The sequence below is a fragment of the Colletes latitarsis genome, chromosome 2 (genome assembly GCF_051014445.1).
Source record: "Colletes latitarsis isolate SP2378_abdomen chromosome 2, iyColLati1, whole genome shotgun sequence".
Classification (NCBI taxonomy): domain Eukaryota; kingdom Metazoa; phylum Arthropoda; class Insecta; order Hymenoptera; family Colletidae; genus Colletes; species Colletes latitarsis.
In genome coordinates, this window is record NC_135135.1 from 24,426,125 (window position 1) to 24,442,192 (window position 16,068).

Consider the following 16,068-nt stretch of genomic DNA (forward strand, 5'->3'; position numbering starts at 1 on the left):
ATCGCGAGCTATAAATTAGAAACATGATTCCCGGGCACGAGGTGCCCAGCGATCGTTATTATAATTACAACGCTATTAAAAGTAAAAAACCTTGCGTCTACTCGTTCGCTTCGCGAAGCGACAATTGAAGCTCGTTGAGGTAAAATTTTCACATCGTATCAACGGTAACAGTAACAATACCAGACAGTTTTCTTTTTTTTTTTTTTATTAATCTATCTCGTTTATGTATACGTAGATTTATTCACTTGTCATATGTATCCATATATTATTTATAGTGTATACATTATTGTTACTTCATCGACGTTTGCGCGTGCAACTAGAAACGTTCTCCTTCAAACGCCAACCCTCTTGCTCCGTTTCACTTTTCGTTCTCGAGCTGACTAAACGACACCGAGAAAACATATATTACAGACGAATACAAATCAGATCGAATCAGTGCACAGTAATTTTCCATTCGAGCAAAACTCTACGTAAACGGTCCAAAACGAGACGATTCGTAGTGTATAATATACAGGGTGTTCGACCACCCATGGGAAAAATTTTAATGGAGGATTCTAGAGGCCAAAATAAGACGAAAATCAATTAAATTCAAAAATTTCAAATCGTTCTAGAAAAATTAATTTCGCCTTCAGGGGTCAATTACAATCATTTTTGGTCATTACACATACCCCCGAAATCCTACCCACTTTCGAGAAAAAAATTTCTTACCGAAAATATGTCTGATCATGAATGAATGATTCCCCTGAAATTTCATGTGTTTCGAATTGTTTTGGAAAAATTATTTTCGGTTACAGGGGTCAATTACAATCTTTTTTGGTCATTACACATACCCCCGAAATCCTGCTCACTTTCGAGAAAAAAATTCGAGAAGATGTGAAATTTTTCGACGAAATTAAAATATTTCAAATCGTTCTGAAAAAAATATTGTTAGCTGTGGGGGTCAATTACAATCAGTTTTAGTGAATAGACATACCCCCGAAATCCTGCGCATTTTCGAGAAAAAAATTCAGTACTGGCGGAACTTTAAACGTTAATAACTTTTTAACGAAGCCTCCATCAACAAATTGGTATTCTTGATTTTCGTCTTATTTTAGCCTCTAGAATCCTCCATTAAAATTTTTAACAGCGACGAAACGTTATCAAAGTCACTCGAGTTCGACTGTATAGTTCCGGCGTAAAATTTGGCGGTCTGCATTCGATTGCAAGAAGAAGAAAGGCAGTAATCCCAGAAAATTGTGTTTCGATAGAATCTATTGATAATAACGCGATACAAAATCGTCTCGAGGGCGATTACGAGCAGAAATTAAAATAAAAACGCGCTCCCTCGATCGTGGGGGTTGTTGCATCTTCTACGGTTTCGTCCTCGTTGAATCCTCGCCGCCATTTTGTGCCGGATCCGCGACGAGCCTCTTCGTATCGATCGACGACGCGTTTCCGGTAAACGTGGTAATCGTCCCTCCGCTTCCGGGCTGCTGAAAACGACACGAGCTCGTCGATGGTCGCAGAATATTATAAACGCGTTACAAAAAACGATTGAGTGGCTTAGAATCGAAAGAGAAGCAAGTTCGTCCGTTCTGCCATCTTGCAGAAGCTACGATTTCATGGTCCATCGAAGGGTCAAAGTAATATTACGAGGATCGCGTTAGTTTAGTCGTTTGGGGAAATAGATTGGTAGTAAAATGTTGAAATGAATTTTCCAATCCCTCGATTAACCCAGAGAACTTAATTGATGAACAAACTACGAATTTTGGCAGATATCGATTAGAGACTCTACTGATAGTAATATTTATCGAGGGTCGAACAGATTTAACTAACAAGGGGAGGATCCCAAGATCTTAATTGGCGTACAAATGATAAGATAAATATCAACCAGAAGGTACATCGTTAAGTTTATCGAGGGTCTAAGGATATAAATAAGACTACAAGAGACTTAAAACGTTTCAATGGAGCAAATCGATTAGCTGCTTTCAGAAATGATCGTGAAAATGTTGATATGTTTCTAGAACTGCCACCAGTCCGTTTCGTGGAAAACAAAATTGTGAATCTTTGATACAGTCTCTTAACAATTGACTAAGAATTAAATTAAAGAGCAACTGACGAGTTCAGACAGATACAGGATGCACCAGTGCACTGAAAACACAAACGTGTAGCTTTCCAAGTATTCCACGCCCATGTATAAGATGGCGACTGAAACGCCAAGTCAATTCTATCAGAACGACGAGGTTACGCCAGGCTACAATTAAAATTTGGTACTACAACGAACCAAAAGTTCAGTCTTTCTCCACGCGTTTCCGTACGATTCCGGCTCCCGATCTTGCTGAAGGCGCAGACTTCCACCAATAATATTACAAAAGTCTAATAGACTATTAGTAACCATTTATTTCTGAAGACAACTCTCGCATGAATCAATAAATAATACAATAAGATGTCCACGGTCACCGCGTTCCAGCGACTTCGATGTACGAAATGAAAAATAAGTTCGTAAAAGAACGGTCGTGTTGAACGAGTCTTTCGATATTTCAGTCCGTCCGTTCGCGGACCCGTTTCGCTTCGTTTCTAAACCACACGATTGTTCGACGATTAAAATTATCGACAGAGCCGTAAAAGCGAAAATGAACCGGAAACGACGCGACCACACGGTCGAACGAGACAAGTTTCGAGGACTTTTGTGCTTCGCAGCTTCTTCAGGCTGGCAAAGTCGCGTGCCTGATTATGGTCCTCGCGAGACTGTGTTCGCGATAGATTATATACCGGTGTTCGTCGCCGGATGCACGAGGTTTGCGCGTGCGTGTGTCTCGCGATTTTTTTTTTTTTTTTTTTTTTACGGTGTAAAGGCGTACACGCGTGTACGTTTTGTATACAATTGCGCGGTTAAACGCTTACATTGGGCGCAATGGGTTCACGCTTAACGATATTGTGCGGAGAATCGCTGTACGAACGGTGCAATTTTCCCTACTGTGTGGCAAAGTAATGATCGCGAACGAAAGGGTGTCGCGTGTAATGATTCGAACGCGTTCCACCTGGCGGGAGTTTCGAATCGTTTCCAACATGGCGTCGAGCAACTTTTAACAAAATAGAATTCATTCGGTGAACATTTTCCTAGGGAAACGTTAACGCTGGTATCAATAAAAAAGGATAGAGACCTCGATTTCAATTTAAATTCTGTGGAATTATTACGATACTAATAATTAAACTCGAACGCCAGGTCGAACGACGCGAACGAAAGACACGCTCCTCTCGCTGAGAAACGGATCGAATGGCTTTAACAAGAAACTGTACGCGTTACTCTCGCGAAAACTACTACATCGAACATCAAATTGCCATGCATCGTACCGCGAATCTTAACTGTCGACGTTTCGTCTCTCCCCTCATCCGTTACTGGGAATCGAGAAATCATAATTACGCACGTCCTTTCTCTCTCCCACACTTTCGATGATATTTCACGATCGGCGATCGTCGGACGCGACCGTCCCCGAGTCGCCTCGATTACGATTAATGTATAACTTTGTTTCTTTATTTAGATTGTTCTGAGCAATTGAGATCTAGTATTGGAGGGATTTCATATACCTGAAATGGTAGTCACTTGTGTTCGTTCTCGTATCTCCTTCTCCCCACTATATTTCTCGGTTCTCCTCCTCGTTGCTCCAGTTCGTCTATATGCACCGTTGCCCTAACATTCACCACTCGAACTCGACCGTCGATCGCATAATCCTTTATGCCCAATCGTCCGCGCGTCACGACTTCGTCTCTACTTTCACTGTCTTTCCGCACTTACCATTCTCTTCTTTTTATTTTTACTTTTTTTTTGCTTTTAAATTAGAATACTCTCTCTCTCTCTCTCTCTTTCTCTCATTACGCGTCTCATCCATGCTCCTCACACCTCACGCACTCACACTTATCTGAGAGTAACAATTGACATACGTTTTGTAACTTTCCTAGCGTTCGGGTAACCCGTTACCCGAACCCTAGACGTTTTTTTGACGTCCCTGTTTTCTCGATTCTTAAAAAAAAAAAAAGAAAAAGAAAATACAAACAGAAAAAGACGCGAGTTCGTTTCGCGTTTATACGGTTTTCCGAAACGGATTCTCAAAGACGATCCAACGCGTTGGCGATCTGCTCGTCCAGCCCCGGGCGTTCGCGATAGGCCGAAAACTCGATACATGATTTCGTCGGGACAGCTGTGAAGAGTGGCTCGATGACGTCGAGGATCATTAAAAAATATCTCGTTCGTGCTCGAACCGTGTATTAAGCTACGAGTTGCAGAGCGAATTATTGCTACTATTTCCCCCAAATTTAGTCTCATTCGTCTTTTCTTCAGTTCAGGATATTCACGGATACGATTCAAACAAAAGTATCTCGTACTTATACCATTAGTCATTCGGTATGTTCGAAACGTAATATATAAACATTCGTAACTTATTGCCTATATGTTTGTTCCTTCTCAACGCTAGATTTACGGGCATCCATCGTGCCCCTATTCCTATTGAAATCCCTCGTACCTATAGGTACATTAAAATACGTATGTTCTATTTTTAATTAGGATATGTATTCCTTACGTCAATGGAATTTAAAATTGCTAAAAAATAATACGATTTCTGTAATTTGAAGAAGTCTGAAATCCGACGAATTCCGTAAACCTAGCGTCAGCGACAACGAAGGCGGCCATCTTGAACTTCTAATAAAACAAAAATCAATCACGAACGTACCAGTTTCGCTACAATAAATTTCCGAAGAAACTTCGCGTCTACAACCCCCCAAACCCTGTCCGACAGCATCGAACCACCCCCTCACGCTGTCGAACGACCCCTTCCGGTTCCCTCTTTCGAAGAGAACCACGGACACGAGCCGCGAGTAGGCCCAGTTTGACAGGCGTAGGTCCATTTGGTTTCGATCGCGCGATGGTTCGATGAATGGTCGATGATTATGCGAGACGCGCGCTGCTTTCCCGGGGCTGGCGACGCTGACGCCTAAAACTGATCGACGTTTATCGAAGTTCGTCTAACGTGTCCCGTGCAGAAGCTGCCTCGCTTCCGGTTCGCGCGACCGGGCGAACAGGATCGCACTCACGCTCGTCGCGGGAAGAAGAACGAGCACGATCGCGGAGCGAGGCAATTGTCGACAGCACGTCCGTGGTAATTAATCCTAACGCGATCGTAGACGCTCACGGAGAATTTACGAGGATCCTCTTCTATTACGCTAATATGTAACGTCCCTAACTGGCTTCTGCCTAGTCGCTAGGCTGTCCGTTCCTTATCTGAAATACTTCAGGCCCGCCACCAGCAGGAACTTCTCGATGAAAAGCTCGGAATCGAGGACGGCGATGTGCGCGGCTCGGCCGATCAGGGCGTTCGCCGTCGCTGGGAGCGCGTGGTGTACGTCGTACCTGACCAGGCTCACCCCGCTGGTAGACATCACCGGGTACAGGATGTTGTGCACCATCTCGCGATACGCTGCCCCTGGAACCCATTTTCGTAAATGTAATATCGGTAAATGTAACCCTGCCTGCAATGAAACATGAACAATGCTGGTGCAGAGATGAGAAGTCAGATCCCCTCTATAGATCTAGGAAAGTGGAAGTATATTAGCCCTTTGAGCGCTGAGTGTAACTGAAATAATTTGAGCAATGATTGCAACAAGCAGTGAATGCTTGTGTGAGAACCCCATCGCCTCTTGAACTCGCCACCAGAGGTCTACGCTTTTAAGTCTCTCGCAAGCGCTCGATCGATCTTCCATCAGTACATGTACGCTCCTATCTTTTCCACGGGACCCCACACATTCACAGCCCATGATGAACAATTTTCCCGAACGTATATATGTGTCCATAGCGCTCAAAAGGTTAGTAATAGCTACAATTAAATGGCGGCCTACTTTCTCTCGGATCTACAGGGAAACCATACCAAGAATGGCACACAGACTCTAGATTAACACTTGGAAACCTCATCCACCACATCTTCTTAGGACGCCAACGCATTCCTGACCCACCTAATCGTCGTTTTGGATTACCTTGATCGGTCGTATCCCGTACGGCAGCCTTGCAGAGCTCGATCCGCGCGGAATGGAGTGGCACGTAACGATCCTGGGCGCTGCCGCACAGAAGAACGTGCTTGAACTTCTCGAGATTGCTCTTCTGACTGAGGCGGAACATGAAGGACCGCCTGACGTCCGACGCGTCCTTCATGGCCAACTGCAGCAACGAGCCGGACTTCTTCAGTTTCTGCATGAACCACATACCTAGAGAAAATAATTTAAGATAGATCAAGAAGAGTTCACGATGGATCTCGTTCTCTTCGAAGGTCCCTCTGTTGTACCTGCGTTAACCAATCCGCTGGTATTATAGAGTGTGCCCAGATGTGGTCCGCTCAGACTGAGAAACGTATGCAAACGCGGCAGAAGCGGTCGCAATTCGGGCCTGGTCAGAGCACTCCGTATGATGATGGTCCCTAAAGAGTGTCCGATGAAGCTCACCTTTGTCGGGTTCAGGCCCGAGGTCACGGTATGGTGGAGAATCTCGCATACCAGACGATCGGTCATCCTGTCGAAGTCCGAGAAAGTGTCACCCTGTTCGACAAATACGAACACACGTTATAAATTTCCAGTGAACCGTTTACGTGGTCGTCTGAGCGCCCCCCACCTGATTCCTCTCAGACATTAAAAAATCTAGATGGGCCCCAGGAAGACTGAGCTCCAAGTAAGTCTTGATGAGACGTAGGTCGGCGGGGTTGCCATCGAGACCATGGACGCAGATGATCAAGTGCGCCCCTTCCGGCGAGAGTAGCCGGTACTCGTTGCTGATGTGGAAGTACGGCATGGTCGAGGCCAGGGTCGGATAGTCACTAAGAGGCACATTGGATCTTAGGGGTTTAACCGACGACGGGGTCAGAAGGTCACCGTATCCAAGGGAATGGGCACGTTTATGGAAACGCATCTGCGCTTCCTTGCGTTCTCTAGAGAGGATAAGGTAGAGAAAGAGAACAAACTTAACTACGAAACGTAAAAACAGAGACGATAACCAAACTGCAAAAGCCGGGACTGCTAAACGGGAACAGAGATAGAGAAAAAAAAGAAAAGAAAACGAAAGAGTCACTACCATTCGAGGGCTGACGGAATATTCCCGATGAAACGAGAGATGTCGAAGAACAAAGGAGCTAACCGAGAATTCAGGAGTAGTGTCGCCATATGCAAATTAGGCCGCACCTGTAGATCTTTCCGGAGAAGCTCATCTGTCGCTTGAACTCCTCCTTGCACTTCTTGAAGTTGATCGAATCGTCCTGGGTCGATTGCAACAGTTCCTTGCCCTCTTGGTAGCAGTCCAGGCAGATGTCCCTGCCGCCGTACGCGCTTTCCCTATCCCTGTCTCTGATTCTATTCTTCTGGGGACTGCACGGCGCCGTTTTCGTTTGCTTCGGGCTCCTCAGCGGCTTCACCGTCTCGTAAACGTGATACAGAGGGTTGTCGATCACCGGCGGCGGATCGCGAAACTCTTCTGGCGGCGGTGGCTCGTCCTGAAACATCTTCGGCGGCGGCAACCGGACCTCCTCGTACGAGTGTTCTTCCACGTTCTCCTTGGCGGGCGGTCGATCCTTCCTGGGTACTATTTTTGAGAGCTTCTGACGCAGCTGCTCGCTGGAGAGCTTCGCGTTGCGACGTTGCTCCGAGCTAGACGTGTCACCGCTGCTTACCCAGCCGGAACACTCGGACGTCAGGTTGCTCGAGCTGGAGCTGGTGGTCGGGCTGCTGGGTCTGCTGGACGGCGGGCTGTTCGGGTTTGGAATGACGGGAAGATTGTTGCTAAGGCTGTCCTTGCTGTCGCGTATCGGCATGCAAGGCAAAGACACCGCGCTCCGTGGCACCACGACCTTGTTCTGCGCCACCGGCACGCTGGCGCATCTCAGTCTTTTCGTGTTGGGCGGAGGTCCACCGGCGCTGGACGTGTCGGACGGCGTGGTGCCGTTGGTCGCTGGCGCTTCTGCGGGGGACTTGACGGGCTCGATCTATAAATTAAACATTTCATGACACGCCTTACAGACTTTAAGGACTAATAGACCTGAGACCCCAAGTCCCTGGTCATACCAACGCGAGTTGCCCATTTAATTAACCCTGGATCTACAAAGGTACCCAGCCTAGTAACTCGAACGATACCTTAAGAATAATTTTATTGTTGTTCTCCACCTCCAGGACACTGGTAGTGGGTGCCGGAGGCGGATGGCGGTACTTTGGGAGCGGCGCGACTGCCGGGTCTTGGTAGGCAAGCGGCGGCGGAGCAGGCTTTCTGGTTCTGTGATTGCACTTCCTGCCCTCGTCGACGGGATGCTCCACGTCCAAAACTGGCGCGGAATGCGGTCTCCTTCCGTGTCTGTCCTTCCTCCTCTCCGTCCGTTGCTCCTTCTTCGGCCCCGACATCGCGTGCATCACCTTGTAGAAGACCTCGTTGGCCAGCTCGGTTTTGTCATCCACTAGCTGGCGTCTATGCTTGTCGTCGATGTAGCACGGCGACACTCCGTTGCGCGGCGACTTGGCACCTGGCCTCTCATCCCTCCTCCTGGTCCTCTCTCTGCGGAAGTCGGAGTACTCGGTACGATTGACCTCGTCCACCAGTCTCTCGGTGCTCTTGGGTCGTCTGGGCCTCTCCGGGTGCTCGGAGTGCGTCCGTCCGCTGGTGCCGTTCGTGCGGTAGAAAAACGAGTCGGTGGTCGTTGGGGAGTAATTGGATCGTTTGTACAGAGGATCCACCATCAATGAGTGGCTGTTGGGCAGACCGCCACCGTTCATCGACTCCTGGATCTCGCGGTTCCGGTGATTCTGTCCCAACCCGGTCTTTCCGATCGTGTGGAATCTGCGCGACTCGATCCCGTTCGTTTGGCTGTATTTGCCGGCGGTCTGGTGGCTCTGCTTCCTCGAGTTGCCCCGATACGTGACCCTGTCGAGGGTAGCCGTGTGCAGAGGTTGCTCCTGCGGGAACCCGTCGCCGTTGATGCTCGTCTTCCCGGGCAGGAAGCTGTTCTGATCGTTGGCGTTCGTCGAGAGCTGCTGGCGGGCCGCTAGCCGCTGGCTCCGCGGCTCCAAACGGATCCTTCTCGTGTCCAACGAGTGATAATCTGGAAGGAGAAATTCTTCGATGAACCACTAGGTGCAGCGATTCCGCGAGAAGCGCTCGCCCCCTACCTTCGGTGACGTTGGCAGTCTTGCTCTCTGTCCAGCAGTCGGTGATGGGACCAAGGTCCATCCCTCCCACGCACGTGGGCACGGTCAGAGTCTGCTCGCAGGACTTGCTGGACGGCCGGTAGCCCGGCAGCTGCCCATCCGGTGGCAGTTCCGGGAACATAGCGGCCAGAAGCGACGTGATGGAGGTGATCTGGGGGTCTGGTTGCTGATGACGATTCAGCACCAGCATCTGCGTGGATTTCGCGCGGGGCAAAGGGACCACGGGCGTCGAGCCCAGCGACGGATTCGGTGCTGAGCACGCTTGCTGCTCCGAGGGCGGGAACAGAGTGTTGCTAGATGGCGTTGCCGATCTTTGGCGCCCTCTCGAGGGGACCGTTGCTGGGGGCGTGGCGTTTCGAGCGCCACCTCGCTGTCGAGGGAACAACTGCGTCGACACGGATCTGGGAAGCGTCTTTGGCGACGTCCGCGGCTGCACCGGCGCGATCTCCGGACCCAACTGGTCCAAGGATTTGCTGTGCCTGGCAGGCAGCGTGGATGGAGTCAACGTTAGACGGCCCTGGACCGACGCGATGTCCTGGGCCGCCCCTTCGCTCCTGGGCGACCATATCCCCATCGATCGAGACTCCAGGATCGCCGCGAAACCGCAGCTACAGTCGTCCATTCCGGGAACTGAAAGAGATTTACGCGTAACTGCCTTTGAGTAATGTTAACACATTGACTGCTGAATGCCCGAGTGGACAGTATCTCGACGTCTAAGGTACGGTCTGGGACTGTAGAATAATTTATGGCGCTCACCGCTGTTTCTGTGTCTTTGTTTCATGTCGACGTATTGATCCTCGAAGATCAACGGGAGCGAGTGAAGATCACCGTCCAGTTCCGGACAGTGCACAGGCAGAGGAGGCAACGACGCCAAGTATCGCGATCTCCTGGCAGCCTCGCTCACCGCCTGATATGATTGATAATTCGCGTCGTAGCAGCCCCACGCCGACGTCCTAGGATTCTCCAGCACGAAGAAACCTTCTGCGAAACGTTTCACCTAAAACGATACTTAGTTTTCAGACAATTGAAGACTAGCATACCCACAATTTCTCATAGAATTTATTCTTCCAGACTCGTTAAAATTCAAGACTCCTATCTAGATCTTGAGAAGTAATCTTTTTTAGCTTCGTAACAGAAATTGTTTAAAGAGTCTAAATGGTTGGCGCAAGAAAATGGATTTGTACCCTCAGTTGATGATGAATTCTAGCGAGATGCTGATGAACGGCTTCGCGTCCGGAGAACGCTTCTAAAAAGTGCTGCCAAAGGACAATGTTTTGTGCGCAAAGTTGAGCGATATCCGTTTCCTCCGTGTCCATCATCTGCAATAGACAGGCTTGTTAGGTTCAGCAACGAAAGAGGTTGAAAATCTGAAAAGCAGTTAACGATCTCTAGCATCGCGTACCTTGATCATTTCTTTGTGCGTGTTCTGAAAGAACTCGAGCACCCTTTGCTGGCAAGATGGCAGGAGCCGCGCCAGATCAGCTAAATCGTTGAGCAATGACTCCCTCGCGGCCAAAAGTAACCTGATCACTTCCTGTTGAACCAGCTTCGCGTGCTGTATCTTCGTGGCGGATCCGACGCATCGCGTCGTGGTCTCCTGCAACGAGTCGTTCGAATCGACAATTTTCGCGTATTCGTTTCACCCGATCCGGTCAATTAAAAACATTAACGACTCGGGCATGAACTCACGATATTTCCTAGTGCGGCATTGTTGTCCCCGTTCGCCGTCGATTGTTTAAATTGCAGCCACGGCTTCCCTCCGCGCGGAGCACTGCGGGCATATTACTCGTTCGATTATCAACTCGCGATTTTAATGGAAACATAATCGACCACCGTAGACTTTCCAAATTGCCGTAACAATTACGTACAACTTCGACTGAAATTTAATGGAGAGCCATTCTGCCGTGTTTCGCGTCAATAGAAAATGATTCAAACGGAAGGGAAACTATTAAGAAATTTAAATTCGATTCGATTCTAAGTCGATGTCCTCTTAATAATGTTTGAGAAAACCTCATTTTTGGACTTACCAGCTCTGCACGTAATGAAGTATGCTCTTCCTGCAAGCAACGAGGAAACGACGTAGTGCCATGGAAAGTGAAAAGAATGATTTCCATCAGTGACAATACAATGCCCCTAGGAGCTATTAACCCTTTCGGTGCTGAGGCTCGAACACTGGAACGTGGTCTTTAATACTCTTTAATACAATTCGAAGACTATAAACGAAGTTCAATTACTAAAAATTTCATTAAAACATTTGGAACTGAACCATTTATTTAGCCCGTAGGCGTTTCACAGATGGAGTATACTGTCGTGAATTGCCAACAGCATCGAAAGGGTTGGGGTAAAAGAAACAAGTTGATACCAACTTGATGTAGGGCTGATGAAGGGCTACCAGGCAGGCGTGGATCGTGATGGACACAGCGGCGAGATGAAAGTAGTCGAAGAGCACCGGCAGATGATAGTGAAGCCCTTTCGTGGGCGCGAAATTCAGTTGCAACGCCCTACAAAAGCAAAAGGCAAAACGGAGATAGCGAAACGTTCCACGTGGAACGCCACGAGGCCAAGGTTATCGATCTATTAGGTCCGTAGGAAAGTTCGGTGCCTTCGAGGAAAATTTTGTTAAGAATATAAGATTATATCTTCCCCCCTGAAAGAACCCGGAATTTATAAGGAAGTTGGCTTCGCTGGTTGTAACTGATACCTGATATCGAATCGTAGGACTTTAGAGTCATTTTATTCCGTTCCTTGTACAATTTTGTAGCGTCTACGGTGCCTCGAAAAATGGCTGACGATTCGTGATATATTCGAACAGTTAAATTTTTGCGTTTTGTGGTAAAATATCCCGCGCTATAATTTTCATTTTTATTTACCGAGTGAAGAGTAAACGTTTATTGGGAATTTTGTACGTGTTTGTTTTTTATCTTCGCGTAATTAAATACACGGTTATTAATAAACAACGTTAAAATGGGGCACCTGGGACCTACGAGTGCGCTGCAATTTGCGCGTATAAGTTAGGGTACTAATTAAATGGGAACATCTATGTGAGCGTTGTTTACGGATATGTGGAAAAAAGCTGTTCAGGGGAAAGTTAAACCGTTCGAAAGGGCGGACATGGCAACGGGGAAAACATTTTTCCCCAAGGACGTACTTTTTTTACGTTTCGAGATTATCGATGTTTTTCAAATGTAGCCACACGTGTTCTCTTTTTTTACACGGATCGATCCTCGTTATTCTACGTATGAAATTATTGCTGGAAATTATTCGAAAAATACGTGTTTAAAGGATAGATAAATTTCTGGTATCAGTAGACAATAAATTCTAATTTTGATGGTCGTTGGGAAGGGTAGGTAGCAAGCGTGCCTCGTTGAGTCGAGTGCATCCGGGAGTTAAGTTTTTTTCAATACTATCTTTAGATCTTTTTCAATACCGGTCACTAATTACGTAGATTCGGTCAGCCGCGCTCCGACCGTCTATAATTTTTTTTACACTGACCGCCGGAGTTTCGAAATGGGTCAATCACCATGTTTTGAATAAGCAGTTCATGCCAGAGTTCATATCGTGCTGGTATAATTGCCACTGCATCATTAGCATCGAACGTTTCAACAACCCCTTTAGTATCTTTCGAATAATGCGGAAGCAAAATACTGCTGTATCGAACTACGCTCCCAACCCTATAAAAATCATAGAAAAGAGTTTCGACCAATCCAGGCACAGTTACGAACAATTTTTTAACAAATTATAACAATCACTCATACAATATTTGGGATTTAAAATTCCGCTCGTACTAAATTTTTTTCTCGAAAATGCGCAAGATTTCGGGGGTATGTATATTCACCAAAAATGATTGTAATTGACCCCCGCAACCGAAAATAATTTTTCCAGAACGATTTGAAATTTTTATTGGTATTCTTCATTTCCGTCTTATTTTGGCCTCTAGAATCCCCCATTAAAATTTTTCTCAGGGTTGGCCGAACACCCTGTATACACCCCTCATCTGACCATCGAACGTCCCTGCATCTAAGGCAGAGTCAGCTAGAATGCTTTACCGACGAAACACACTCCTCTCCTTTCCTTTCCCACCTCATCGGGAGGATCCCACACAAGCCATCGACCTCTACGCAAATACAGGGAAAAAATCGGTCGTTCCAAAATCACCGGAGCGTTTCAACACCCGGGATAGGTTGCACGAAGCGAGCAGAACTGTCCCACGGACCTCGCGTGAGGCTGTGCGGATCATCTAAACCGCAATATCTCTGGTATCGTGGGAGTCAGCCATCCGGTGGACGAAGACGCTCACCTAGACGAGACGCAGGCCATGTTCTCAGGCTGCGTCGGCTCGCTGAACCATAACTCGACGCCGAGATTGAAGTGGGTGCGGGAGAGCACCTCCTCGATCTTGTGACTGTGCACGAGCACGTGCGCTCGGAATAGGACCGAGGTGCCGAGTGTCACCTCCTCATTTCTGTAGAGGATCTGAAAGCGCTTGCTCGTCCCGGGCGCCTCCAACGAGTCTGGAACAATGGACTCGGGTTCGCGTCTTCTGGATTTCGGTGCTTCATAAGCGCAAGAGAGGGCTGCCGGGGAAACCGGGGAAAAGTGGTACGTGGGTTTGCGTCTGATTTGAGTGGAAGCCTGATGCTCGTCTGGCTGGATAACTCCTTGGGCTGGGATGCATCAAACACCACCGTCTCGAGAGCGCGCGAGGATCGCGAAATCTCTGATGAGTTCCAGAGACGGTAACGCCGACGCGAATTGGGATAATTCCTTCCTCCGAAAATCTTACTCGGAACAAGACGGGATCCGTGTTCGAAACTTTCGTTGGACCAGAGAGTTTCGATACGTACGAGCTTTTTATTTACATCCGAGATGTGCTCTACTAAATTGTATCTGAACGAGAAACTATCTTTGATTTTAACACCCCCTCCAATGAGTCGACAACGTTTCCACAGAGAAATCTCGCGAAATCTCGTAAGAACCGAGATTCTCGGACGTATCGAAGTCTCGGGAACCCCTACGAAACGTGGGCGTCACATTTGCGTTCGAGTCACCGTCTCCGGTTTGGACGATTCGAAACGAAAATTTCTGGTTTCGAGTATCGTTTTTCGCGATCAGGGATCGGCTCCATTTCAGCGGGCGTCCGGTGTTCCCGTCGACGGCTCTTGTGCTCGCGAGTCGGTCGTGTCTGGCGTACACAATGCTCGAACTTTTGAACGCTATCGGCGACCGAGTGCGGCCCGGTTCGAACTAGTTCACCGTTGTCTAACCGAGAGCCGGTAAGTGAATTCAGCCGGAGTTTTCTCCGGCGAGACGAGAGTGCAACGTACCGAAAAGTTTTCACCCTTTCCAGAGCAACCGGAAACTTCCCTGAATCGTTGGACACGCGTCGCAGCTCCGCCGAGGCGAACGTAATTCGCGGAACACTTGCACCCACGCCCCTCGCTTTTTCATTCGTTTTCTCCATCGCGAACCAAAGATCGTTGGATTTACGAGGTCCATGGAGAAATTACTATTTAACTCGGATCGTACGATTATTCTGAATTACAAGTTACGGAAGTTGCGGATTGTTCGAGCGTTGCATCGTTAGCTTTCGAGTATAAATTGCCCGCAAACTACGGACAAAAGGTGCTTGAAATTCTCGACGTCGAATAATTAACGCCTTCGAGATATTTCGATAGTGACTTTAGACGTTCGTAAACTGCAATGAATTGTAATTTGTACTTGTTTCGGCTTGGCAATAAATCGTTTCGTTGAAAAGCGTTGAAAAGGATGCAAACGTTTCTCGATTGCGCCACAAATGATCCGAGATGAAATATTTTTCAGGTGTCGGAGTTCCAAAAATGTGGAGGATTTCTGAAAGCCTGGATATCGGGTATCGAGGCGCCAGACGATGACGGGGCAAAATCCCCCAGGGAAGAGTGTACTCACGGTTCCGCAGCTGGTTAACCTCCACCTTGACGTGAAGTTTCGGCGACACTCTGAGGGCGGTTCGAATCTGGTAATACCTGCGAAATTGGAAATCGTCGATGAGCCCCGGCTAAGCCGTCGCAATTACGAAGCCGTGCGGGTTCACCGCGAGCGTGAAAGCCGGATCCGCTTACCCGCGCTGGAACAGGTCGACATTGTAAAACTTGCAAAGCTCGAGGGAGAACTCGAGAGTGGCCTGTAGATCGCTCATCTCGATCCCCGCGATTCCGGGAGCCCGCCCTCCCCCTCTCGTCCGCCTTCGGGAGCTCCTCTAATCGCACCAAGACCAGCTTCGTCCGCGACGATTCACGCGCGAACACTGTTCAGGGTCTGCCCGTGCTTCTCCGCTCGTCTCTGCCATCCTGCACCACCCCCTCAGCGTCCCAACCACCCTGAAACCCAACCAAAATACGTTAAAAAATTCTCATCGTCCCTTCTTTCAGAATCTGGAGTCAACATATTGTCCTTTCGATCCCCAGTTTGGAGTCGTCCTCAAAAAAACTGTGATAATCTTAGAACTATCGAGTTTCGTGTTCAGGTTCTGGGTTAAATTCTTTCATGTCCATGTTTCTCAAAATACAAAAGACCATGTCTCGATTAAACAGCGACTATTCGAAATACTACTGATTCAAATTCCTCGGTTTTTCCTCAAACGCTTCCCCAATCTAACAGCGATCAAATTTCGTGTCCCTGCCTCTCAAGATGCAAAAGATCAGGTCCCAATTAAACATCAATTTTCGAAACAGTACTGTTTCAAATTCCTCTGTTTTCCCTCTGTACACTTCCTCAATTTAAGAGTGACGAAATCAAGACGCGAGAGACCGCGTCTCGAGCGTTCGAGAGTCTCGCGGTGGTCGCTGTAAGTTATGTTTAGGTTCGTGAAAATTTTTGCTCGCGTCGATG

At 47.8% G+C, this 16,068-nt stretch overlaps 1 protein-coding gene across 1 annotated transcript in view; it reads right to left on the minus strand.

Annotated features, from left to right (window-relative positions):
• Window positions 1-16,068, minus strand: part of LOC143351621 (protein FAM135A) — an 81,719-nt gene that overhangs the window by 40,573 nt on the left and 25,078 nt on the right. Inside the window, exons 2-17 of the mRNA XM_076783387.1 lie at window positions 15,300-15,557; window positions 15,127-15,203; window positions 13,499-13,712; window positions 11,568-11,702; window positions 11,229-11,258; window positions 10,891-10,972; window positions 10,604-10,798; window positions 10,386-10,520; window positions 9,958-10,198; window positions 9,163-9,831; window positions 8,140-9,095; window positions 7,195-7,991; window positions 6,632-6,944; window positions 6,309-6,558; window positions 6,004-6,231; window positions 5,398-5,456 (exon numbers count right to left, since the gene is read on the minus strand). Of these exons, the coding sequence (XP_076639502.1) occupies window positions 5,398-5,456; window positions 6,004-6,231; window positions 6,309-6,558; window positions 6,632-6,944; window positions 7,195-7,991; window positions 8,140-9,095; window positions 9,163-9,831; window positions 9,958-10,198; window positions 10,386-10,520; window positions 10,604-10,798; window positions 10,891-10,972; window positions 11,229-11,258; window positions 11,568-11,702; window positions 13,499-13,712; window positions 15,127-15,203; window positions 15,300-15,376 (4,458 nt within the window). The 5' untranslated portion in view covers window positions 15,377-15,557. The remainder of the gene's footprint in view (window positions 1-5,397; window positions 5,457-6,003; window positions 6,232-6,308; window positions 6,559-6,631; window positions 6,945-7,194; window positions 7,992-8,139; window positions 9,096-9,162; window positions 9,832-9,957; window positions 10,199-10,385; window positions 10,521-10,603; window positions 10,799-10,890; window positions 10,973-11,228; window positions 11,259-11,567; window positions 11,703-13,498; window positions 13,713-15,126; window positions 15,204-15,299; window positions 15,558-16,068) is intronic.